The sequence below is a fragment of the Balaenoptera physalus genome, assembly GCF_965194825.1.
Source record: "Balaenoptera physalus genome assembly, chromosome: 3".
In the NCBI taxonomy this organism is placed as follows: domain Eukaryota; kingdom Metazoa; phylum Chordata; class Mammalia; order Artiodactyla; family Balaenopteridae; genus Balaenoptera; species Balaenoptera physalus.
In genome coordinates this window covers 54,869,495-54,895,861 of record NC_138890.1, presented here as the reverse complement: position 1 = coordinate 54,895,861, position 26,367 = coordinate 54,869,495, and the positions used below count along the sequence as shown (strand labels likewise).

Sequence of the window (26,367 nt, the reverse complement as noted above, 5' to 3'; positions counted from 1 at the left end):
TTATATTATTATTTACCTAATGTTCTTCTTTTAATTAACTCAGTTTTAACCTAAAACTTGATAGAAAACTTTATATCCCAACTGTAAATGGAGAATTATCATTTGCTGCAAATATAAGGTAACAGTACATAGTAATAATAGCTGATATTTACCAAGTCCTTGCTCCTTCCCGGCCACTGTGCTAAGTGTCTTGACTTGTTAAAATACTCACAACCCTATGAAGACAGTACTGTCATTTTACAGAGGAGGAAACTGAGGTCCTGACAGATTAGCAAATTTGCCTGTAGTTACACAATTAGTAAATGAAGGAGGCAGTTCAGCTTCAGACCCCAAGCTCCTCAGCATTGCTCTGTGCTGCCACGCTAACAAGAACAAAAGTATTCTATTCCCATGGTAGATGGTTGGTGAATTAGCTTCCTAGGGCTGCTGTGGTAACAAAGTACCACAAACTGGGTGGCGTAAAACAAGAGAAACTTATTCTCTCACAGTTCTGGGGGGCCGGAAGTCCAAAATCAAGATACTGGCAGGGTAGCGCTCCCTCCGAAACCTCTAGGAGAGGATCTTCCCTTGTCTCCTCCAGCTTCAGGTAGCCCCGGCGCTCCTTGGTTTGTGGCAGCATCACCCCAACTTCTGCCTCCATCTTCACATGGCTGTCTTCCCTCTGTGTGTCTACCTCTGTGTCTCTTCTCCTCTTCTTGTAAGGACAGCAGTCATGTTGGATTAGGGCCCACCCTAATGACTTCGTCTTAATTACATCTGCAAGACTATTTCCAAATAAGGTCACATTCACATATACGAGGAGTTAGGACTTCAATATCTCTTTTGTGGGAAGGGGTTGGGGGTGGGGGCATAGTTCAACCTGTAACAGTGGCCCACCTAAGGCTTTGAATCTGGGGCTGAAGATTTACAAATGCTGGAGAGCTGTTCAGGATCAGCAACAAGCTGAGACTTTCTCCTTTATGCCAGTCAGGACTGAAGGAGTCAGGACAAGGGAAGGACAATGCTCCTGCATTACAGTGATATTTAGGGCCCAGACCAGGTGCTAACTGATTCGCTTGGCTGTACACCTGAAACTAACCCAACATTGTAAATCAACTATAATACAATAAAGGTTTTTAAAAATAATAAAATAAACCGTCTTCTGCCCCATCATTGGTACTTTGGGAAAAGAGGCTTAGCTTAGCCATTTAATAGTTATTCCAGCTACCCAGACATCTCTTGTGAAAGGGGAAGATGGAGGAAAATGCAGCCTTCCAAAACTCCAGGCAGGGTGGTGGAGGGCAAAAAACTCACCTCTCGAATCTGCCTAATATGGCAGGGCTGGGATAGCAAATTCAGACAAATAACAGAGTCTTCATCGGGGGTACGTGTAAAGAAAGGACAACAGTAAAGACAGTAGTGGGAAATCATTTATTTTCATACTATTTCAGTGAAACCTTAAGAACAATCTCTCTACTAAGAGGGATTTGAGAGGAGGGTGCGGGGAAGTGAGGAGGAGGAGATTTCTTGCTCTGTCAGATAAGATTTTCCTTAGTCGAAGGGGCCGCATAGATTTCGTAGAGTTGGGAGGTCCTCATCTTGAGTTCCCGGGCCACCTGGCAGATGGAAAAAGGCCAGCAGCAGTGCACTGCCAGCCAGTCCTCGCACAGCGTGCCCTAGGGGAGACCGGGTCTCTGTCCTGGCTCAATCACACAGGCTCAGTTCCCTTTCCCAGGGACCTCCGCAATATTACCTCATGGCCCATCCCACCCACTGCCCCCAAGATCTGCCACCACCCTGAAGTCATCGCCCAGGGACACAACTCCACCGGGTGACCCAAGTGCCAAGCAACTCGCCTGCTAATCAATCCTTGCAATTCAGAGACCTGCCCTCCAGACTTCGTACCTGAAACCACTGTCTCACTGACAGAAAATTCTGTCAACATCTTTTTTTTTCCTCTTAGAACTTAATGTTTATAATTATTTTATTTACGTTTTTGGAGTAATAAATGCACATGGTCCAAAATTCCCACAGTAAGAAGGGATAGGAAGTAAAAAGTAAATCCCCCCCTTCTACAGCTGTCACCAACCACCCAGTTACCTGTCAGGGGGCTACCGTTGTTAGTAGTTCTTATATACACTTCCAGATAAATTCTATGTCTAGCCAAATATATAGATACATATAGATATATACACATTACATTTTACATACATATATATAGTCTTTTTAAGTAAATCGTTACATACTTATATGCCTTGCTCTTTTGTTCACTTAAAAATATATCTTAGGGATCATTTCACATGAATATATAAAAAGATGCCTTTAACTAATGAGAACCTACTGTACAGCACAAGGAACTCTACTCAGTGCTCTGTGGTGACCTAAATGGGAAGGAAATCCAAAAAAGACGGGATATATGTATACGTGTGGCTGATTCATTTTGCTGTACAGCAGAAACTGACACAGCAGTGTAAAGCAACTATACTCCAATAAAAAAACAAATAAAATAATAAAAAGATGCCTTTTTATCTGTCCACGTCTTAGTAGGTATGACATGTCTGTCCTCAATCTCTCATTGTACCTCAGTCTCAGCTGCGCTGGAAATCGTCTGGCTCTTTGAAGGGTCCCCAGGGAACCCCCAGAGTGAATTCTGTATATGCTGGATGGGCTACATTTTAAGTGAGATTATCCCAAGTGTATCCTCCAAATCTGGTGCACTTCTACCTATCATCTTCTCTGGATGTAATAAGAGACAGAGAAACAGAAGTGGCCAACAATCTACATTATAATAGGTCCCCCTTGGAAACACCCTTCACAATGTGGCATTTTCATTAATATACATCCTAGTAACAAATGAAATCGGAAATTTCTTCCCTTTCCTTTCTCAAAGTATTCCACTAAGTGTGGTGTTTTTAAGCATCCTCACCCACACCTCATTTTTTTTTAAAAATCACAGGTTTGAAAGGCAAAGGTTCTCATACAGATCCAGCTTCACATATACATCCAAACACACTTACCCGTATTTTATGTCTCTCTCTGGTGCCAATTCTTAGTGCAAAGGTGGACCCAGGTAACAATGGCCAACAAAAACACTCTCCATAATGCCTGGCGATGTCACACTCAAGACACATGGGACAAAAGAGACCACAGAAACCTGTCAATAACCACATAAAAGCAAGGTTCTCAGTTGTGCTTGGAGCAACTTCACATCTCAAAGAGCATTTATAGCCCTATGCCATCAATTTAATACTGCATTGTCCCCCTGCAATCAGGGACTGAGAATGAATAACCAATTTGCAAAACTCACTATATGAGAATTGCCATAACTGAGCCACATCAAAATTGTCTTCTTTTGTTAAACACTGGCAAAGCTGAACCTGCTACAATTCTGTTAACACTCACTACAGTAATTGTTTTTCCTGTCAAGAGAAAAGCATTAAATAATTTTTTATAGTTGAAACATAACTGTTGCTTCTCTTATGTTCATCTAATTTCAATATTCCAAATAGACACAGTATATGATACTTTTGAATAGCAGGCCTCTTTTTCTATACATGTGATTGAAAGCTCTTATATGGTACACTGATTCTGCCTGCTATTCTTATAAGGACTTTATTCTATTTCTCAGGCCAGAAGGTTTCGCTAATGCTTGCAGCTTCATGGAGCCACTGACATCTGCCAGTTTTAATCTGTAAACTAGTAGAGGCTTGGTTCCTTGAACATCAGCTGGAAACAGTTGGTCATTTATTCATTCATTCATCTTTAACTACTGATATTGTTTCCTACACATCCTGCATGAACCATTAACACAGAGGTTCTCTTTTAAATACGTTTTGGGTCACGGGCCCTTTTGAGAATATGGTGATAGCTATGAACTTGCTCCTGAAGGAGAGAGAAAAATACATGAACACAGACATGCAAAATTGTGCATTCAATTTCACGGGGTTCAAGGATCCACTGAAAACTATCACTGGACCACAGGTTAAGAACCCCTGGTAAACGATTAAGATGCTATATCATTGCAAAAGATGACAACCTTGATGAATACAAATAATTTGAACTATGAAAGAGCAAAAAAACTAACCATAACCTTTAAAAATGTATTCAATAAATATGTTATTGAGGCATAATTTATAAACAAGAAAATGCACAAATCATAAATGTCCAGTTGGATGAGTTTTGACAATCATGTTCACCCACGTAACCAAACGTGTAGAATACTGCCATCACCCCAGGGAGTTCCCGTGTGCCCCTTCCCAGACAATTCCAGTCCTCCCACCCCCACTCCAGACATATCACTATTCTGATTTCTATTCCCATAGATGAGTTTTACCTCGATTTGGACTTCGTATAAGTGGGATCATGTTTACTTTTGTATCTGACTTCTTTTGCTCAACATCATGTTTCTTGAGATTCATCTATGTTGTTATGTGTATCTGCGTTTGTTCCTTTTATCATTGAGTAGTATTCCCAATGTATAAATGTCCTACAAATTGTCCATTCTCCCACTGTTTATTCCATTTTTTGCTATTAGGAATAAGCACTATGAATATTCAAATACAAGTCTTTACGTGGACAACTATTTTCATTTCACTTGGGTGGATTCCTAGAAATGGAATTGCTAGGTCATGGGGTAGATTTATGTTTAATTTTACCAGACATTTACAAAGAGGTCTCCAAAGTATTTGTACCATTTTACCCTCCCACCAGCAATGTATGAGAGTTTGTTGTTCCACATCCTCACCAACATTTGCTATTGTCAGCCTTTTTTATGTTATCCATTCTAATGAGTGTGAAATGGTAGTGTTCATAGCCTTCTAGTGCACCAGACACAAAGGCTCACATACCATGTCACTAGCATACTAGAAGAATTCCTTGTCAAACACCTGTCTCTGTTGCCTCATCCCTCCCTCCCTCTTCAACAGTGAGGAGTGCAGAGTCCCACTCCCAAATTCAGTGACAAAGAAGCAGAAATCTAGGAATGCTGTTTTATCTTAGAACCTCCAAGGGATGTGCCTGGACTCTGGACTTCTCCAGTTTCATATAAGGGGTGAGGTAGCACATGTGCATGCAGGGCATGAGGACTGGAGGGGGGAAGAGGACAAGGAGCAGCCTATCTTTGAGGAACAGAACATCTATGTCATCAGGAATCTTAAGAAAATCACTAAATCGTGTATTAGAGGCATCACTTGGCCCAAAGCAAACACTAAATTCAGCCTTGATTAAGTCTGGGATGTTTTTTGTCCCACATTTTAAAAAAATCATTACTCCTATCGAGATCAGCAGATCCCACTCAGCACTGACAACTGGTATAAAGAGGTCAGAGGACAGCAAATGGCCCATGAACGTGCAGTGAGTTCAGAGTGGTAATATTGTATGCAACCCTGAATTAGGGGACTTTGAAATCATGGCACATAAAAATCAATCAAAACTTATGCATGAATTACAAAATACTGTAGTGTATATCCCTGCAAATAAAAAATTAATCAAAAGTTGCATAATTATAAAGCTGGCAAGCTAAGTGAGTAATAAATTGTGTTTACACAATTGCCTGAGCTGCACCACTTTAACTGGCAGAGAGAAATGCCCACCATCCTCAATAAGCATAATGTAAAAAAGTTGTTTTGTGCACTGGAGCTCCTGTACCTTATTTTTATGACTCATATAACACATGCTGTTAATTTTATTTTTAAGCCTTTCCATTTGTATATCCATGTTATCTAAGTGTTCATTATGAGGTAGTACTAGATACTGAGGAAACACACCCAAAATTCAATTACCTTGGGACAGAAGTCAGATATGATAAAAAAAAAAAAAACCCACAATGAAAGCCAAAGTTTTATTATATAATAGGTAATATTTATACAGATTTCACCATGTGCCAAGCCCTGCTAAAAGTACTTTGCATTTATTAACTCATTTAATTCTCACAACAATCCTATAAAATTTACTATTATTAGGCCCATTTTACAGATGAGCAAACTAATGCCCAGAGGATTTAAGCCATTTGCCCAAGTTCATACATTTGTTAAGAAGGGGCAGAGATCACGTTTGAACTCAAGTAGTCTGGCTCCAAAGTCTTAACTACTACACATACCACATACGCCTAAATATTCTCATGTTTTATGTATTTAACTAGTAAACAATTGTGGACTTGTGTGTTCTAAGACAGTGTCCTCACCACCACTACAATTACGACACAGTACATTCAAGATCACCCGGTACTGTATATCCATGGCCTCTCCTCCACAGATCACGTCCAGCTGTAAAGAATATTGTATTCTCCACATGTCATTCCTTCTTGCCCCTAGAATGGGCTCTCCAATGGACCAGCAGGGACCCAGAAGACCTGTGTGGTTGGTCTCCTGAACACTGATGGGGGTGGAGCACAGAACTAAGCAGTGAAACAATGTTTAAGGCTGAGGGGGTGGCATGTGGTCCTTTCTTTGGTCAACTTTTTAGGTACTCTTGGGATTGGGCAGCAACCAATCTAAGTCTCCTGATTCTACTCTTTGCTCTCAACATTCTGGAAAACAAAAATTTAAAACAACAATAACATTAATACCTAAGATTTACTAAGTGCATTATTGTATATTTGTTGGAATTTTCATAGTATCACACCCCAATAGTAAATTCAGGAATTTATCCCTTCCCTATTGTGGGAAATAAGAGAACTGGCATTCAAAATGCCCTGGCCTAGTCAAGCAGCAGGCATGACCTAGGCTAGGCAGATTGGGCTCCATTGCTGAAACAGCAATTCTCAGACAGGAAACCAAAAGGATTAAAATGTTTGGAGTTGACCAGACTTTCAGCTATCTCCTGATAATGCATCTTGTCCCTCCTAAGCTTAGCTTTTAGTTGATTTCCTGATTTTGTGAGCTACCCCATAACCTTCTAATGAAATCCTATGTTTGCTCGTGTATTAATTTCCTAGGGCTGACATAACAAAATACCACCAACTGGACATCTTAAAACAATAGAAAGTATTCTCTCGTTGGAGAATTCTGTAGGCTAGAAGTCTGAAATTGGCGTGTTGGCAGGGTTGGTCCTTCTGGAAGCTCTGGGGGAAAGTCTGTTCCATGCCTCTCTCCAAATTTTTGGTGGTTGCTGGCAATCCTTGGCATTCCATGGCTTATAGATGCATTATTCTAATTTGTGCCTGTCTTCACATGGCAATCTTTTCTGTGTGTGTGTCCAAATTTCCCTCTTCTTACAAGAACACCAGCCACTGGCTTAGGGCCCACCCTAATCCACTATAACCTCTTTGTAACTTGACAACAATGCAAAGAACCTATTTCTAAATAAGGTCACATTCAGAGGCTCCAGGTGGACATGAATTTGAGGGGACACTATTTAACCCAATGTAGCATGCAACCAAAAAAAACTCTGATCCAGTTATGTTCCAAACCAGTGTTCTAGAGTGGGTTCTATGCATTATCTGCTTTAATCTTGACAGTCTTTAAGGTGGGCACCTTTATTTACCCCCATTTCAGAGGTGGAAAAATGAAGGCCCTGAGAATTGTTCAAGGTCAAATGGCCAGTAAGAGGCAGAGTTAAGATTCAGGCAAGGTCTATATCCAATACAAATGTGCGCTCCTAACCACTACATTATGTTCCAGGCTTTGCTCTACTTAGAAATGCATTGATACCCTCACCCCTCCAACCACCAACTATAAGCTATGAAAAGAAAATGGTCCACTTCCCAAACTGGGGCTAGGTCTCCACATCTCCACGTAGCTATTATGCCTTCTCTGTACCACAGTACTGGGTGACAACCAAAGTCAGAGAATGTAGACAAGAACCAGGAAGAATCCTGAGTGATTCAGAGAACAGCTGCCATAACTGTCTGGTCAGAAGTACACATGGGTAGCTGTGGCAGGAAGAAATCTGCTGAGCTCTGGGTCAGATGGTCAAAGGGACAGCGATGGAGGGTAGTGTTTGGTGCTGGGTGGTCTCTTCTCTGTGAGGCCCAGGCAGACAGTGAAGGCTCAGGCTTGGATGATCAGAGCACCAAAAAAATTTTGTTAGAGTTTTTGCCTCAGCAAGACTCAGCTGAATAAGGACATGGATCAGGTAGCAGCTCAGAGCTCTCTGGTTGATCCATCTTGTGAGGCTTTAGGATAAATTCAGGTCTTGCCAGACCCTCTAAAGGGTGGAGAAGCCATATTCTTCAAAAATAGCAGATCCAGAGTCTGTTGAACTTAAGAGACTGGCCCTCATCCATCAAAAAGGACAGCCCCCCACCCCCCCGCCAAAAAAAAAAAAAAAAAGATTCTGTGACCGAGTTACTCCCTAGGGCAAGAACATCAGGTCCTGGAAAAGGATACTGACGTGTGGTACCAGAGATGGGTCAGAATGTCCTAAGGTACAAATAGAATCAATGTGCTTTGAACTTCAAACCCAGCGGAAAATCATGCAGCTAGAGGACAGTGTTGTTGGTACTTCTTTACACCTAAACCAGTGTCTGAAAAGATTTCAATCAACAAAGGGAGCTATTCAACCTAAATGTCCATCAACAGAAGAATGGATAAAGAAGATGTGGTACATATATACATTGGAATATTACTCAGCCATAAAAAGGAATGAAAATTGTGCAATTTGCAGAGATGTGCATAGACCTAGAGACTCATACAGAGTGAAGTCAGAAAAACAAATATCATACAACATCGCTTATATGTGGAATCTAGAAAAACGATACAGATGAATTTATTTGCAAAGCAGAAATAGAGACACAGACATAGAGAATGGATGTATGGATACAAGGCGGGGAGGGGGGAAGGGATGAATTGGGAGACTGGGATTGACATATATATACTATTGATACTATGTATAAAATAGATAACTAATGAGAACCTACTGTATAGCATGGGGAACTCTACTCAATGCCCTGCAGTGACCTAAACGGAAAGGAAATCCAGAAAAGAGGGGATACATGTACACATATAGCTGATTCACTTTGCTGTACAGCAGAAACTAACACAACATTGTAAAACAACTATACTCCAATAAAAATTAATTTATTTTAAAAAAAGGGAGCTTCTTTTTATGATTGGTCTTATTCAATGACTGGTCTTCCTCACTATTCTGTGAGGAAAGTACTACACTTTCTTCACAGAAATACTAGAGATAAGCAAAAAGAAAAATTATTCATTAGCGTACCATCTGGAGACACTTGCTGTAAACATTTGTATTTATATCCTTCCAGATATTTTTCTAAATATTCCCCCAAATTAATGTCGAATGTACATGGTTTTACAATCTGATTCTTTAACTTAAAATTGTATCCCAACATTTTTCCATCTCAGGAAGTATTATTCTACAACATGACTTTTCATGGCTGTATAATAATTCATTGTATTGAAGTCCCCACTGAACATTTAGGTTGTTCTAGATTGTTGCTACAATAACCAATGCTGCAAAATTTAATGATGCTGCTAAATCTTTGTACATGATTTATTTCCTTCGACTAAATGCCTAAAACTGTAATTACTGGGTTGAAGGCTACATAACACTTGAGGTCCTTCTTATAGGTGTTACTAACCATTCACTGGGAAGCTTGTACCAATTTATACTCCATCAGCTGCAGATAAGGGAGCCCATTTTGTGCATCTTTACGTACAATGGATTTTGTCATTTAAAAAGATATTTGAAGTCACCACTTATTTTATAAAAACATCCACATCCCTGAAAAGCAAGATCCTTCCTGCCAAGGAGTATATTTGAGTCACTAGAATATTAATCCAGTTAGTCTGAAACCATTTAATTTCTGTCCTTGTGCCTGATGCAGCTTTTCTACCCACTGGTGTCTTAGGGAAAAAAATAGTAAAGGAGAACTTAAAGGAAGAGAAAAAACATACAAATTCTCCTATCTCTGCAGACACTGAAGAGGCCGGTGCTCCAGTCCCCACCAGTCTGGACGATCATGATTGTGGTCCTGCCACTGGCTCCCCGGACAGGCTGCTTCACCACAGCCTGGGCTGGTGCATGGCTCCTGGAGAGTCAAGGATGGTGATTAACTTGGAAGCAAAGAAGATTGTTCAGAAGGATAATCATCAAGCCAAGACAGAGTGATAAAGAGATAGGGACCCAGTGATGCCCAGTGGCTCTTATTTCATAGCCCAAGCTGACTTCACCATCTCCGTCCCTCCTCCTCCATCATACCTCCTCCTCTGATTTTTTGCCCCATTTCTATTAGTGGCATTATTATTCCAAGTTCTGTCACTCGGACTCAATGTCCAGTCTACTTCCTCAGTGTTTCTCAGTGTTTAATAATAAATTCACAAATTTGGAACCAAGAGTCCTCAGTTCAAGCCCCAGCATGTCACTTCCTGGAAGCCTGACCTTGGTTAAGTGGCTTAACCTGTTTTGTTTGTTCAAATTTAAGATGAAAAAACTACCTCACAGGGTTATTATGTGGACTGAAAGACAGATAATTTGTTTACTGTGCACACAGCATGTGTAACAATGTGACCCTGAGTGAGGCTGTATGCAAGGATTTTGAAACTTTGTTGAAAAGACTAATAAGGAAGTGGACTGAATGGTACATCTAAATCTGGAAGAGGCTACTGAAGTGGGACAGGTAGTATCATTTAAATGAATAACCCAGACTTCAGAATATATCTTGATATCAAACTACTATATTGTTGTCCTCGTGCAGCCACATAGTACAACTCTGGTTTGATTTTCCCTGAAGGGCATAGATATTCCACTTAGTCATTCTGAAATAGAAATACAGGACCAGGGGATGGGCTTCGAAAGTGAGGTGAGAAAAAAACTTCCTTCTCTTTCTGGGGCTGAAAGTTAGTTTTGCCTGAATGCCTACCATGGGGATACCTGGAGTGAGTCCTATAGTGAAGGGCAAGCTGTTATCTAGCCTCATGGAAGGGGCAGGTCAAGAGTGGGATAGAGGGGCCAGAGAATGAGAATGAGTCTGAGCCTGTACATAGTAGCAGTTACTCTGTTTGGGGCTACCCTTTTAGCAAGCTTCATTAAGAGTTTTGCACCTGGTCTCTGATGTGTTATGAGGAAATAAAGAGCTTGCCTCATACTTGAGAGAAAATAAAAAGACAGCAGAATTTCTTCCTGTAACAGCTGTTGTTACGGCAATAGTCACCAAGGTTCTGCACCTGGGACACAAAACCTAGAGGCCAGAGTAGAATACTCCTGAGCATCCTGAAGGCAACACCCTGGGGGCATCTTGGAAACAGCTGCCCTTTTTTTTTTTTTTTTTTCAGCTGCCCTTTGAGAACCTCTGATTTGGGACATTAAATCCAATGGGATTGCAAGTTATCATAATATGGGGAGCACTGTTCTTGTTATTAAGATCACATCTCTTTTTCATTCCACCAATACCACCCACACCCTCCCAAACCTGACAGCACATTAGTTTGTTAAAAAAACGCATTCCCAAGCCTCACCCCAGACCACTGTACAGGACTCCAGGGATGAGGTATAGAAATCAGTGTTCATAATAAATTTCCCAGGCAACGCCCACGTAGTCATCCTGATAACAGCCTGAAACCTGATACAGGTGGACTTGGAGACCACTGATGATCCCTGCAGTGGCTTCTGCGTCTCCTACCAGGTAGGTGGTGACGTCAGCGTAACAGAGATGGCAAGGAAAATAGAATAGGAGGTAAGGCAGAAGGGAAGAGGATGCTGGGAGCACAGCCAATCTACAGTGCCAGTGAGACAGAAGGGGCATCCCAGCCAACAGCCGGGAATGCTGCACAAGAGCTTGGAAGAGAGAGTAGAGTTGGGAGTGACCTATCTAGAAGTGTCAAAGTAGAGCTGTGAAACATCCCCACCCTTTTATCCATTCGGCATTATATAACATAGGTATGGGTACATGTTAATATATTTGCTATGATGTGGGCTAAAGCTTACTGCTATGGATTGAATTGTGTCTCCCCGAATTCATATGTTGAAGATCTAGCTCCCAATGTGACTGTATTTGGAGGTAGGGCTTCAAGGAGATAATTAAGGTTAAATAAAGAATAGGGGTAGGATCCTGGTCCGATAGGACTGCTGGCCTTATAAGAAGGGAAAGGCCATGTAAGCACTCAGAGAGAAGGCTGCAAACCAAGAAGAGTCCTCACCAGAACCGGACCATGATGGCACCCTGATTTTGGACTTCCAGCCTCCAGAACTGTGAGAAAATAAGTATCTGTTCTGTAAGCTACACAGTCTGTGGTATTTGGTTATGAAATTCCGAGCAGACTAAGACACCTATGAAGACTTCAGATTGGTCCTGAAGAAACTACCTCTATACATATCTTATCTCCTCTACTTCCATGTGAACTCCTTGAGGTCAGGGGGCACCTGCTGCTTCTCCCTGTATCCCCAGAATCCAGTGCACTCCTTGAAAACTAGTGCGTGCACAACAACTGTTGAATTGGGTTAAACTCAATTCACACATCTCTTCCATTATATTTGAGTCCTCCTCAAATCTAGCTACAGATTATGTGACCTTAACCATGTTTCATTCTCTAGTAAAGGCACAACTCTCAGGTGTGAATTGATTACATAAAAACATCAAGAGTTTTTATTGAGAGTAGCCTAAAATCTTCTTGCATGCCTCCAAAAAACCCAGGGCATTTACCTCTCAACGTGATCCCTGCAAGTTGGGACTTCCATTATTGCACTAAGAGTTTCCAACAATTTTAGTAAAGGAGTTTCTTAGGGCTGAGCCCCTAGGTTAGATTTTTCCCTGAAACGCATTTATAGCTTGGAGCCCTAGAAGAGAATTTTCTGCTTCTATCTCAGCATTATATGTGTAACACCTATTATGGCAAGGAAGCCTGTCCTCTAGCTATTGCAAATCAAATAACTAAGAGGGTAGCTTTTCCTTGGTGGAAAAAAAAAGGGGTTTTTGTGTGTGTGTTTGCCTAATTTTGAACTCAAGAACTGTATTATTTTCTTTCCTTAATACTCTGAATCTTTGGTGATTTTTATATTAAAATGTTTGAATTGACATTCATTAGCTAAAACATTTCAGTTCAAGATTATAGCTCATGTGTCAAAATTAAAATAAGAAGCATAGCTACCCTTCACCGAGTACCTGCTATGTGCCAGGCACTTAGTAGTTCCTTTAAGAACTGAATAATTATTCAGGGGCTGCTACAGGTGTCAGACTAAAGTAGCTATTGCAGCTTCCTACATAGCTTTTAGCTCTGTATATTACTCTAGATAGATAGAATCTTACACTACCATTAATAGGAATGAGTTTGGAAGCAGTGGGTGAAGCTGATGGTCACACAGTTTCTAAACCAGAGTAGCTATCCATTTGCCATCAAATTCAGCAAGTTCTTCATTTAGTGTAAAGAGGACAGAGCTTCGATTCAGGCACACTAAAGTACAAATGTGGCTCAGCTGCATTCTAGTTGTTTGACCCTGTAAAATACAACTTGTCCCAGCCCTCAGCTCTGGTCTCCTCTTCCATAAAATTGGATTTAAACTATCGTACCTCCATAGTCGTCCTGAGGATTAAACAAGATTATGTACTTGGCATATAGTAGGCATGCAGTTGATGGCAGCTACTGTTATTATTTAAATTAAGGATCTTGCACATACCCTAGGGCATCCTGAACACTTTTCTGAGAAACAAAGAACAGAGGGAGGAGACTGGGGGGAGTTTCTCAGTTGTCATATGTGCTACCCAAATACTTTAAAATTCAATCAGGGTGACTAATCATCCCAGTTTGCCCTGGCCTAAGGGTTTTTCCAGGATGGAAAACTTTCAGTGTTAAAATCAGGACAGTCTCAGGCAAACCAAGAGGGTTGGTCACCATAAAGGAGAGAAGCAGAGAGAGGCTTCTACTGGTGGGAGGCAGAGGACTGACTGCAGTCATTCTAGTTATCAGCTCCTACCAAACAACAGAGTTGAGACGGATGAGACACACAGCCTTCCCCCTTTTCAGCCTTACTCTAACCTTCACCTCTTCCAGCAGCTAAACACATTCCCCACTGCATGTCCCCACACACCTGGTGCTTCAGCCTGGGGGGTTTCATGTCACCCTCTACCTTAATGAAACTTGCAGTACGAAGAGTTTGTTCTGCCTTCCACTTAGGTCTCCATGATTAACCATTTCAAACTCTTAACTGAAGTCAAAACTCTTTGAGTTTTGATTTCAAAAGGGTGGAAATTAATGGCAGCCACCAGAAATAAAGTTTCACTTGGTCAGGGTGCAACATTTTCAGTTAAGAATAAAGAGACACCTTTCCATCCAAGCCAGCTCTCTCTTTTCACCAGCCAAGCAAGGCCAGAAGGAAATAATCAGTTGCCTCCTTTTCAAGTACACACGGGAAATGATAGCAGCTTTCTTCCTGAGCCCAGTTTTCTTTTTCCTGGCTCCTTATAAGAAGAGATTGATTTGATATTCCAACCAAAGAGCAAAAGCTGGGGGTAAAATCACCCTACTCCCTACCTCAAGCTGGAAATAAAATGTTCTTCATCTTCAGATGATATGAGTGAAAGCAACAGAGGTGAGTGTGTGTTGAGAAAGGAAATATCCTCAGGAAACTTAGAGAAGTAATTTCCAAACCAATTCATAGCTAACAGGTATTTTCTTGTCACTTGGGATATCCTTTTCCCTTCAACAATAAGCTGACTGATTCAAACTTAGGTTCAATCCAAAATGAAACATCTAAAGAATGTTGCCTTGATATTCTGGAACCTGAGGTCATAGCAGTGTAACTGGCAGACATCTTATTTCTTTAAAGACAGGTACACAGTTAACTGTGGGCATGTCCGTCTTACTAACCTGAAGGGAGATACTGCTGAAGATATAGTGTAAGTTAAATAAAAAGAAAACTTCTCTTTGGTGGAAAAAATCCCTTGGCTTTAAGAGATAACTCTAGCAAACATTTATCTAGCTAAGTGTCACTTGACCTTTCCTTAGGGGACTCAAAAGGCTACAGATTTCCGCCATGCCTTGTAACTGAGAAGTAGTGGGGACCTCTCATCATCCCCAGGGCCGCTGGTCCAATTCAGCAAGAGGGTATGAGTCTCACAAACAACCTGAAAACAGAGACAGAAAGAAAGGTCTTTCAGCACAGATATCGTGCTTGAAACCACCTAATAAAAGATGGTTTCCTAAAGTTTAAGCTATGCTAAGTTGCCCCAAGTCTCTAAGGACTTTTTACAACTCCTAGAAATCTCCTACTCTTCCATGGACTTCATCGAGCATGCCGGGAAAGTGGTGCTGCTTCTTCCCTACACAGCCCAAATGGAATCTGGTGAACAAAGCAGGGCTTGGCTGGTGATCGCCTCCCTACTGCTCTGAATCTTCAGGGTCCTAGGAACCTCTGAAGTATGCCTCTAGAGCATGTCTTATAGAGGCACGGACACCAGAAGCACTAGGAAAATGTTCCTAGAGGAAAAAAATTAGAGAAAATTGCACACTGAGGGGAGGGGTCTGCAATAAAAATTCAACGTTATTTATACTAGAAAGACAACAGGCGGAAATTGCCAACTCTACTATATATTCTCATCAGACCCACAGAGAATGATTGTTTAGGGTTCTGAACTTCAAAGCATTTACTTGAACAGGGTTGTTAGCAAAAGCCTCTATAATACCTCCCAAATCAAGATCCTTCAGATATAGCTTCATAATTGCCTTCACTCACTAGGTTCTGGACAACTCTCATTGTCTTCTTAACTGTAAGGATGCAGCCTACATGGAGGACAGCCATGTTTTTTCTGCTTACCACTCTATTCCAAGTGCTTAACACAGTGTTTGAAACACTGTGAATAAGCACTCAATAATTTGTTGAATAAATGTGCCATATATGAACATTCAAGTTTATAAGAATAACAGAAGTTAAGTGATTACTAGCTTTGCAAAAAGATTTACAATAAGAGTCCTTTGAAGAATGAGCAACCATTGCACATGTAAGCTGATTCCGTATTTTAAAATTTCATTTGTGCCAACTTTTCTAATCAAACATCTATTGTATGAAGTGACCAATCCACATGCCACACAGCTCTTTCACCTAAAAATAAATGAAAAAGAGAAAGAAGAAAAAGAAATGTTCTTCTTTATAGAAGAATGACAACTATTTATGGAAAAGAAACGGTAACTGAAACCCAGTCCCCTGAAACAGAGTCCCCTGCCGAGTTTCTGATTAACCACTCTATCCAAAACTTCCTCTTTCTTGTCCAGCCCCTCTTCCCCTCAGGACTGAGTAGTATCAAAGAAAAGGGGAGATTGAAATCGAGCAGGACCTTGCAGGGCCCTCTCAGGTACAGAAGTCCCTCCATGTTCCCTGTTTCTTATTTGTAGAAAATGGTTTTAGTCTCCTAGGCCTTCCCCCTAAGTTCTAAAGGGCTAAGACTAAGGCAATTTACTAATTAGGGAAGTGAGGGAATGCAACAATAAAGGAAAAGCAAATAGTTCAGCGATAAAACAGAGGCCGAGCTCCTCCTAAAGGGATATACACACAATCTGATGCATATCTTCGAGTTGTTCTGCAGAAACTAAGACCCCCAACCTGGTAGAAGATGGTGACGATCTGCTGACCATAAGCACAGAAACCTCAGACTAGCTGGAACCAGAAAGTTGATGATTAAGATTCCCAAAACATTAGCCTGTTACCTCACCACCAACCAACCAATCAGAAGAAAGTCCAGGAGCTACAATCCTCACCCCAAATGTTGCCTTTAAAAACTCGTACTTGAAAGCCATCAGGGAGTTCCGGTCTTTTGAGCACAAGCTGCCTGTCCATTATCCTTGCTTGGCACCCCACAAATAAATGCTGCACTTTCCTTCACCACAACCCAGTGTCAGTAGCTTGGCTTTGCTGTGCAGCAGGTAAGCAAACCCAAGTCTGGTTTGGTAATAATTTTGGCATTAGAAAATCACCATTTTGCAGTCTCCAACGTAATTTATTCAGGAAAGGATCGGGGGTAATAAAACCATTAGGTAAAAAATTGGGAACAGGACATTTGCAAGGTGCCAAAACATCACTCTACAGATTTCTAATTGTAAAAGAAATAACGAATCTTAACTCTGGAGAAACACTCAAAATGTATCTTTACAATGGAAAGTCCTGAGAGTGTTTTTTTAAATGTATCTTTACAACAAAAACTCTGAAAGTGATTAAAAATATGTATCTTTATAATGGAAAGTTCTGCAAGTGATCAAAACGTATCTTTAAAAGGAAGAGTTTGAGAAATTATCAAATTTAGCATCACTAAGAGTGGGACAAACTGATATTACATATCTCTTGATATGGTACAACGGGAAGTAATGTTTAACCTAAATCTCTTTGTCTGTAGACCATGCTGTCCAACAGAAATAAAATGCGATTTAAAATTTTCCAGTAGCTACTTTTTAAAAAGTGAAAAGAAACCGATGAAATGAACTCTAATATATTTTATTTAATCCACTTTATTCAAAATATTATTTCGGCATGTAATCAACATAAAATTATTGAGGTATTTTACGTTCTCTTTGTCATAAGCCTTTGAAATCTGAAGTGTATTCTACGCTTTTACAGCACACGTCAATGCAGACTACTCACATTTCAAGTCGTCTACAGACACATGTGGTTAGTGGCTAAATTATTGGACAGCACAGCTCTAGACCTAACTCCAGTATAAGGAAAACAAGGGATACAACAAATTACCACTTACTCCTCCAAAGTGAAAATGCAGTTAACTACTCCTTTGTCACATTCCTTAAGCCTTTAGGAGTAAGGATCATGTCCTATCCTGTTTGTTTTTCATGTGTGTGTGTGGGGGGGGGGGGGTTCCCTAGCTCATAATCAATTAAGCTTTAAGGATAGCAGTGAGCAGTTAGAAAACTTAATTGATGCTGTAAGTCTTGGGTGGCATCTAAGTATTTTCTAATACAGATGTGAAGTTATGTCCAAAGATATTAAGGAGAGAAAACAGCATAACAAAGTATCAGCTAACATTGAGAACTTACCTGAGCCAGGCACATAAGTATCTAGTAAATAGTCATCAGAATGACTAAGTGAATGAATTTTTCAAGCGAAAAACAGAAAGACAAAACTACCACAAACTATAAAAGACATGAAGGAACATATCATCTCATTCCCACCTAAAAATTTGCAGTGACTCTCTAGGTAATTAAATCAACTCGAATTTCTGCCTGGAATCCAAGAATTATTATAATAAGGCCCAATTTACTTACCTGTTTCCAATTTCTCTCTCATTCCTCCAAGATAAACATTCCATTCCTGGCATTATCTCCCAAACAAGGCATGCATTTGCTTTCACCTCCTAGCCCTTATCCACACCTGGTTCTAAAAGCTTGGAATGTGGCCCTGCTCTCCTAGCTGCTACTCCAATCCTAATAATCCTTCACGTTGCACCTCATCTGTGAAGTCTTATCTGACTCAAGTCCATAGAAACTTCTCCCTCTTCTGACCTAACAGCCCTGACATCGCTGGTCTTGGTCAAATACATTCTTGTTTCCCATGCATGCATTCCTTGTTTAATAAGTATGCTGCGATGGACTGGAGCTATGGAAGCCAGGGCTCTAACACAGCTCTGCCACTGATGTATAGGATCTGGACAGGTCACTTGTCCTCTCTAGACCTGTTTCTTCATGTGGCCTCTTTGTTACCCCTTCAGCACACCAGCTACACGTCCCTGCCTCAGAGCTTTTACACCTGCTGTACCCTCTGCCTAATATGCTTTTTTATCCAGATTATCTGCTAACAAAACTATATATGCATTTACCCTTGGACCTACAAGCCAACTTCCATAAATTTATTCTTAAGATACACTTCCACAAATACAAAACCACGTAGTCACAAAGTTACTCACTATATAATTCTATACAGATTCTATAAAATATCAGAAACTTAGATAAATGCCCATCCATAGGAAACTAATTGAATGAGTTACGGTACACCTTTACTAAAGTATAACACAGAGGAGTGAAGAGGAGGGACAGAAGGGGGCAAGGGAGGAAAAGGAGAAGGACAAAGAAAGAGATCTCCATGAACTAAAGTAAAAAAATACATACATATAGTTATCAAAAAATAAAGTTAACTTAAAAATGGTATAAAATAATTATCTATAACATCTACTTTTTACATGAGAAAGGAGGAAGTAAAGTACATATAAATAAATATTTGCTTATTTTTAGAAAAAGAGACACAGGAAAGATAATCTAGAAACTAGCGAAATGGTTAGCTATAGAACACGGGAATGTGGTGCAAGAGGGTAAAAATTCTCTGAATGGATGTAGTTTTGACTTTCAAACAGTGTAAGTACTTTACTTATTCAAAAAATAAATAAAAAGGGAATAAAACCATAAAATTGAGTAAGAAAGAGAAACAATTGACTTTATATTAAAGCCACAAATGAAAAGGAATTCATTCAAGTAACATTTAAACACAGTGCTTTGACTATTTCCCTTAGTGAGAAACACCTTAAGGACACAAAGAACTGCAAATATGTTTTTGTTTTTCAAAAAATATATATTGAACTCTACTTAGTAAATCTGTTGTTCATAGTAGCACTGGATTGGCAAGTCTGAAATTATTAACAGAGCAAATGAGTAAATATACTGAGGTTCTTGGGAACCAGAATTTTCACTGTGTGAGAAGAAAGATACAAATATTTTCAGGGAAAATGCAAGAAAGAATTGTGGTATTAGATAAAATTATGATTTTTATATATACACATTTCTTAGCTCTGCCTGTTGGAAAAGCCTAAAAAAACCCAACTTAGTAGCAATGAGCACACAAAACACCCAGATCTTGCTTTCTTAATATTATTCTCCATTAAAATGAAGCAGAGGTCCTTGGAGAAAAAACTGATTCCTGTTCTGGGGACAGGAAAATACAAAGTGAACAGGGAACTGCTTCTTGTGCCATTAAGCAAAGAAATGTTCCAAGACTGATGGGGAGATAGCAAAAGGACACAGGAACTAGCTTGAACGGGGCTCCCACTGGATAACTCCAGAAAATCTGAGCAGTCAAAGCATAACAATGGTAATAGATTATAGCATATATGAAAAAAAGAACCCATCAGTCCATAGTGGTTTGTAAAGAATGGTGAAAGGCAAAAAATGGAAGCAAAGGGGAAACCTTTTCTTTACAGAAGAATGATACCTAATACATGTAGAAGAAATGATAAAATTAAGAATTCACCTTATTACAACTACCAGTGTAGTTACTGGCAGAAAGACGATCGATGAATGCTACCATTTCCTGAAAGTTTGCTGGTAAACAGGATATTCACATAAATTTTAAAATATCACCTTACAGGCTACTTACTAATTACAAAAGGGAAAGATTACTTTTTCAATGGAGAAATCTGAAGATACTACTTTAACCAAGTGATCACACTTGGTATCATCAGTAATGGGAACACACCAACAATATATGAACCTGACAATCATCAATACATGATGCAGTGGGAAATATCACCCTGTAGTAGTCTTGCCAAGATTTTAAAATCTGAATCCAACCATGAGAAAACAGACAAATCCAGATTGTGAGGCAAACTTACTAGCAACTGGCATGGAGTCATCAAAAATGTTACTGTGATGAAAGACTGAAAAAGAAAAGCTGAGAAACTGTTCTAGTGTGAAGGAGATCAAGAGACATGACCACAAAATGTAATGCTTAATCTCTGAATAGACCCTGAAAAAAATACCTAATATTATTGCTAAACTACACTGGGCATATAAAATATATGCCCAATGTTACATTTCTTTGGCAAGATATATATATGGTTTTTTTTTTGATTATACAAGAGAATGTCCTAGTTCTTAGAGGTTACATGCTAAAGTATTGAAAGGTGAATTGTCATGGTGTCTGCAACTTACTGTTAAATGGTTCAAAATTTTTAAAAACTATATTCTAAATGCAAGACAGTATCGTGGATAGGATCCTGTAATAGCAAAAAGACATTAGTGGAAAAACTGGTGGGACTTCCCTGGTGGCACAGGGGTTAAGAATCTGCCTGCCAATGCAGGGGACATGGATTCTATCCCTGGTCTGGGAAGATCTCACATGCCACGGAGCAACTAAGCCCATGCACAACTACTGAAGCCTGCGCCCTAGAGCCCGCGTGCCGCAACTACTGAAGCCTGCGCGCCTAGAGCCCGTGCTCTGCAGCAAGAGAAGCCACTGCAATGAGAAGTCCGCACACCGCAACAAAGAGTAGCCCCTGCCAGCCGCAACTAGACAAAGCCTGCGTGCAGCAATGAAGACCCAACACAGCCAAAAATAAATAAATAAAAATTTATACAAATATAGACATAATATTAAAAAAAAGAAAAACTGGTGAAATCCTAATGAAGCCTTTAGTTAACGGCAGCGTACCAGTATTAATTACTTAGTTTTGACAACTGAACCAAGGTTACATAAAATAATAACATTAGGGGAAACTGAGTGAAGGGTTTACCAGAACTCTCCATACATTAGATACAACTTTTCTATAAAGCTAAAACTATTCCAAAATAAAAAGTTCATTTTTAAAAATGTATGTTCAAAGAGAGAGAAAGCAAATGGAGCAAAATGTTAATAACTGGCAAATCTCAGTTGACAGGTATATGGATGTTTAGTAGCCAATTATTTTAACTTTTCTGTAGGTTTAAAATTTGTCAAAATGTAAAAAGAAAATAAAGTGACAGAAGGTTAAAAGCAAAAGAATGGAAAACGATATTCTACATGAACACTAACCAAAAGAAGACTGATGTTATTATACTAATGTTAGACAAAGTAGCTTTTAGGTAAAAATAAAGGAACACTTCCTAATTAGAAAAGTTCAATTTACCAGAAAGATAGTAGAATCTACATTTATATGCACCTAATCACACAGCATCAAAATTTATAAGACAAAAATTGTCTGAACTAGGAGAAATATGTATATCCAGGGTCATGAGAGATTTCAGTATGTCTCCAAAACAGAGTACACCAAGAAAACAAAACTGTAGGATACAGATTTGAACAATTCAATCTGCAAGTATGACCTAATGCACATATGTAGAATTCCACAACTGCAGAATAAAGTCTTTAAAAGCTCACATGGAACATGTATAAAGAATGTTCATACACTGGGCGATAAGCTTGTCTTTATGGCAGGAGGCGTAAGGCAGGCTTCCAAGGTGCTGGCATTGTGATATTCCGTGACAGGGTGGTGATTACATAGGTTTTTGCTTTGTTGATAAATTCTGTTTCATTGTTCATTTTTTGTATGTATTTTATATATTTGTGTGTATATTATAGATTTCTTATTGTTGTTCACTTTTTGTTTATGTGCATTACATTTTACAACTTAAAAAGAGTTAAAATCCTTTAGGAAGGTAACCATCTCCCATAAAACAATAAGCCCAATGCAGCTTATTTTTCCTTCAGCATTTCAACTAGTTGCTGTTTTTTCAGTTTCACACCTGGTGAAGTAATAGGCTTATGCTTAGAGGCTTCCTTATACAAAACTTATATACCTTTAAACATAAAAAATATATTCAGCCCAGCAAGACATTTATTCTTAAGAGAGACACATAGGAATTGAGACTGAGGGAACAGAGAATCCATGAATCCCGACTCACACTTAATCCAAGGAAGTATAGGTTCATAGGCTCATTTAATAAAATAGGCACAATCACTTAAATAGTAAAATTTTCCTTTCACCTTTTTTTTTTTTGGCCAAGCTCATTTCATTTAATTTGCCTAAGTTAAACATAAGTAGGCTTTAGGCCCCAGGAAGGATTACTTTGACTTTGGGAATAACTAAGGCTATGCAGATTGAGGGAGCAGGAAAGAATCTAATGGAGGGCAAACAAAACAGTTGCCCCAAAAGAACCAAACAAATATGACATGATTATGGCCCATAGTAATCTTAATATAATCTTTATATCTTAATCCTGATATAGTAGTAGTAGTAGTAGTAGTAGTAGTAGTAGAAGAAGTAGTAGTATTCAGTAACATTTACTGAAGGCTCATCATCATCGTCAGTAACATTTCTGAAGGTCTACCACTTGCCAGGCACTATGCTATATATACGATTTTCTTAGATTGTTTCATCTAATCATCTCACAGTAAGCCCAGAAAGTAGGTAAATTACTAGTTCCATTTTACAGATGAAGAAATGGGCTGAGTAACTGGCCAAAACCACCCAAGTAGCAAGTGGAAGAAATGGAAATCTAACTTAGCTAGCCTGGCTTCAGAGAATGTAACCTTACCCACTCTGCTATACAGCCTGTTCCTAGCAGATAAACAATGATTTGCACTTAATGATCTCTAAGGAATATTTCAGTTCTAACGTTCTATGATTTGCTTTAATGAATCTATAATAGAGCATTCAACTAGGCCCAGTAATCTCAAACTGTATAAAGCAAAATAAGGAAGCTCAATAAAATCTCTTTACATGACCTGAAAAGTTAGAATTCAGGTTCCTTAGGATTATCAGAGTTGGTCTTTCCCCATACTAAACCCTTCAAGAAATGGAAATGTTTTTCTTGTCTGTCAATCAATACCTAATATTTTTTCCTCATATGAAAACAGATGGCACAGACAAGATCAAAAGACATTCCAGAAAGAATAAAAGAATTTGCAATGCTGTTGGCTTGAACTTTTTTGTTATGGTTTTTGTTTTATTTATTTATTTATTTTTGGCTGCATTAGGTCTTCGTTGCTGGGCGTGGGCTTTCTCTCTAGTTGCGGCGAGCGGGGGCTACTCTTCGTTGCGCTGCTGCTCAGGATTCTCGCTGTGGTGGCTTCTCTTTATTGTGGAGCACGGGCTCTAGGCGCATGGGCTTCAGCAGTTGTGGCACACAGGCTCAGTAGTTGTGGCGCACGGGTTTAGTTGCTCCGCGGCATGTGGGATCTTCCCAGACCAGAGCTCGAACCCATGTCCCCTGCATTGGCATGTGGATTCTTAATCATTGTGCCACCAGGGAAGACCCCGTTGGCTTGATCTTTAAACACAATTGGACTCAAGACAAATCTGATAAATGCAGATTTCTGGGGGAAATCCTATATCCTAAAATTTCACCTAAATTTAGTGAAAATCAAATAAACTGTTTATAAACTATTGATATTATCCTTGAAAAAATAGTATTGGTGGTTAATTGAATATATTAAAGCTAAAAAAAATTCTTATAAACATAAGACCTATTTGTTCTTTATACAAAATACTGAGTGATCATAATCAAGTCAAAATATTCTCATTTGTTCTTTTAAAATCATCATGAGAGTTCTTTTTAAAAAGCAAAACTAGCTGTCTAATTTACTCTTTTTAAAGAAGAAAAACAGCTAACTCCACAATGGATATAATATAAAAAGTTGTTAAATGCTCCTTAGCCTCATAAATAATATGAAGTATACCTCATACAAGAAGCATACTGACACTTTTATAATAATCTGAAATACCAGAAGCTTCTGGGAAATGGTAATAATTTGTTAAAAAACAAAAACAAAGTATGGTACAAACTACTTCTCTTCGAGGCCTCAATAAGGAAAAAAAATTTATTAGGTCCAGGAATCCAAGAAAACTTGGTGTATTTACAAGTACATGCAGAATTTGATGGTTAGAAATGAAATCTATTTAGGTCCAGCCTAAGATTCTCATAGCCCTTCTATAGGCACAATCATAGTAGTAATATCCCCAGAAACCAGGATAAATCTCCAATGTGCCTGAATTTAATGAACCAGATAGATCATTGTATCACCAATATCCGCCCGTAGCCCATTTTCAGTAAGATGAATTTTCTTGCTCGTGAGGTCCACGTGGAAAACAGCATGCTCAGAAATGGGGGTCTTCTCAGCGTGCTCTTTTCCCAGGACAGGAACTCGCCGAGGCCCCAACAGTGGATCATCAAATCTCATCAGTTTCACTTTGGAAAGGTCTACAGCAAAAGAAAGTATCAATATGAACATTTAATTACAGTCACTGACTCAAGCCCATGCCTGAGTCTGATAATTCACACTGGTTGTTATATCTAAAAAAATATTTTCATCAGATTACTAAATAGGACCCGATGTCAGAAAGCAAAGCTGAATCTAACAAATCATCATCTTCTGTCAGCTTTTACCCAGATCAAAGACCAGCAGAGATTCTGGATAACACATCTCCTGGAATTACAAACCAAGGGGAGGGATTGATTATATTTTTGAGCATTATCCTATATGGTCTCTCAAATCACTTTTAATACACTTCAGTTAACCATTTTTCAGAATATTAAAAAGCCTAAAACTTATTTATCTTTCTTGTCTTGCTTCCTGGAATATTTAAAAGTGCAAGAATTGTAGCTTTTTAGGAAAGATAATTTTGGAGAAAGAATTACTACTCTAAGAAATAGCATTACCAGTTTCTTGTTTTGCTCAAAGGATCAAAGTGTATTAACAAGCTGATGAGACAAGGAAAGAAGGGGAATGGCTGGGGGAAAGGGCGCAGGTTTTAGAATTTTGAGCTTTTGGATGAGCTCCAACCCTCCCTTTGCTTGAGATTTTCCTGATCTGCGCTTGTGCAAGCTGATAAGATGGCTCCTGGTAAAGACAGCACTTGTCCCTTGAACAAATTTATGATCCAACAATCCTGCCAACAACTGAGCCCAAAAGAAATTTATTTATTTCAGAAAGTCTGAGACTTTTCAACATCAAATGGTTTTATTTTATATGGTAGAAAAACAACATAAATGGCTACAAACGCTGATTCTGGATTTACAGCTCATTCTAAGTGTAGCATGGCTAGTTTATACTTAACCTGATCCACAGAAACTGAAGATCTTTTCTGAATTACTTCCCACTCCTTTCTAAAGTAGATTGCTGGGTGGTCCATGAGCTACACTCCCTCATGTTGCCTTGAGAGTATGAAGCTTAGCATGAGAGGGATAAGATTTAAAAAAAGATAAAAGGAGACATGAATGCAGCTGGCGCCTATGCCAGGAGTACAGGTTATCCAGGCATTCTATTCGCCTTGGGAAACAAAGACTGAAAGGACTACAAGTTTAGAGTAGGGATCCTGGGGCTTATAGAGCAATTATCTGCAACTACCATGAAGGCAAACCCTGCCTAAGAGTCTTTGTAGACTCTCTGCAGAGGCCATACAATCTATCCCCATATACAGCACAAGCCCTGAAAATTAAAATGGGAAAGGAGCACTTACAGTCTTCATGACAGCCACGGTCTTATTTGGGGGGAAGAACACAATTCATTTTAACAGCTACTGCAATTCAACATGCCCATCAGTGATAGCAAATTATTTTCTTATGGAAGCAGTGACAAGTCCTACCGGCAGATTTTATGCACAAAGCCTTTTAATGCAGATCTGCCTCTGTCTCTCTCACTCTCTCTGAAACAGACCTCCCTCATCATTCCAAGCAATGCTGAATCAAACTATTTCAAAGAAGCCTTAACACCCAATCAGGCTTCTAAGTGACAAAACACATCTGCTTTGAT

General features: G+C 39.4%; 2 protein-coding genes across 2 annotated transcripts in view; both read right to left on the bottom strand.

Moving 5' to 3' along the window:
• Positions 1–1,391: 1,391 nt before the first annotated feature.
• PLAC8L1 (PLAC8 like 1) lies at positions 1,392–23,386 on the bottom strand. Its single transcript, XM_082454353.1, has 4 exons — positions 14,406–23,386; positions 9,837–9,970; positions 2,997–3,133; positions 1,392–1,655 (listed from the first exon to the last, which is right to left on the bottom strand). Exons 1-4 carry the CDS (start codon positions 14,528–14,530, stop codon positions 1,515–1,517), a joined length of 537 nt encoding a protein of 178 aa, XP_082310479.1. The 5' UTR covers positions 14,531–23,386; the 3' UTR covers positions 1,392–1,514.
• Positions 23,387–24,421: 1,035 nt separating this feature from the next.
• LARS1 (leucyl-tRNA synthetase 1) overlaps positions 24,422–26,367 on the bottom strand; it is a 66,499-nt gene continuing 64,553 nt past the window's right edge. Inside the window, exon 32 of the mRNA XM_082454066.1 lies at positions 24,422–24,815. Within this exon, the coding sequence (XP_082310192.1) occupies positions 24,610–24,815 (206 nt within the window). The 3' untranslated portion in view covers positions 24,422–24,609. The remainder of the gene's footprint in view (positions 24,816–26,367) is intronic.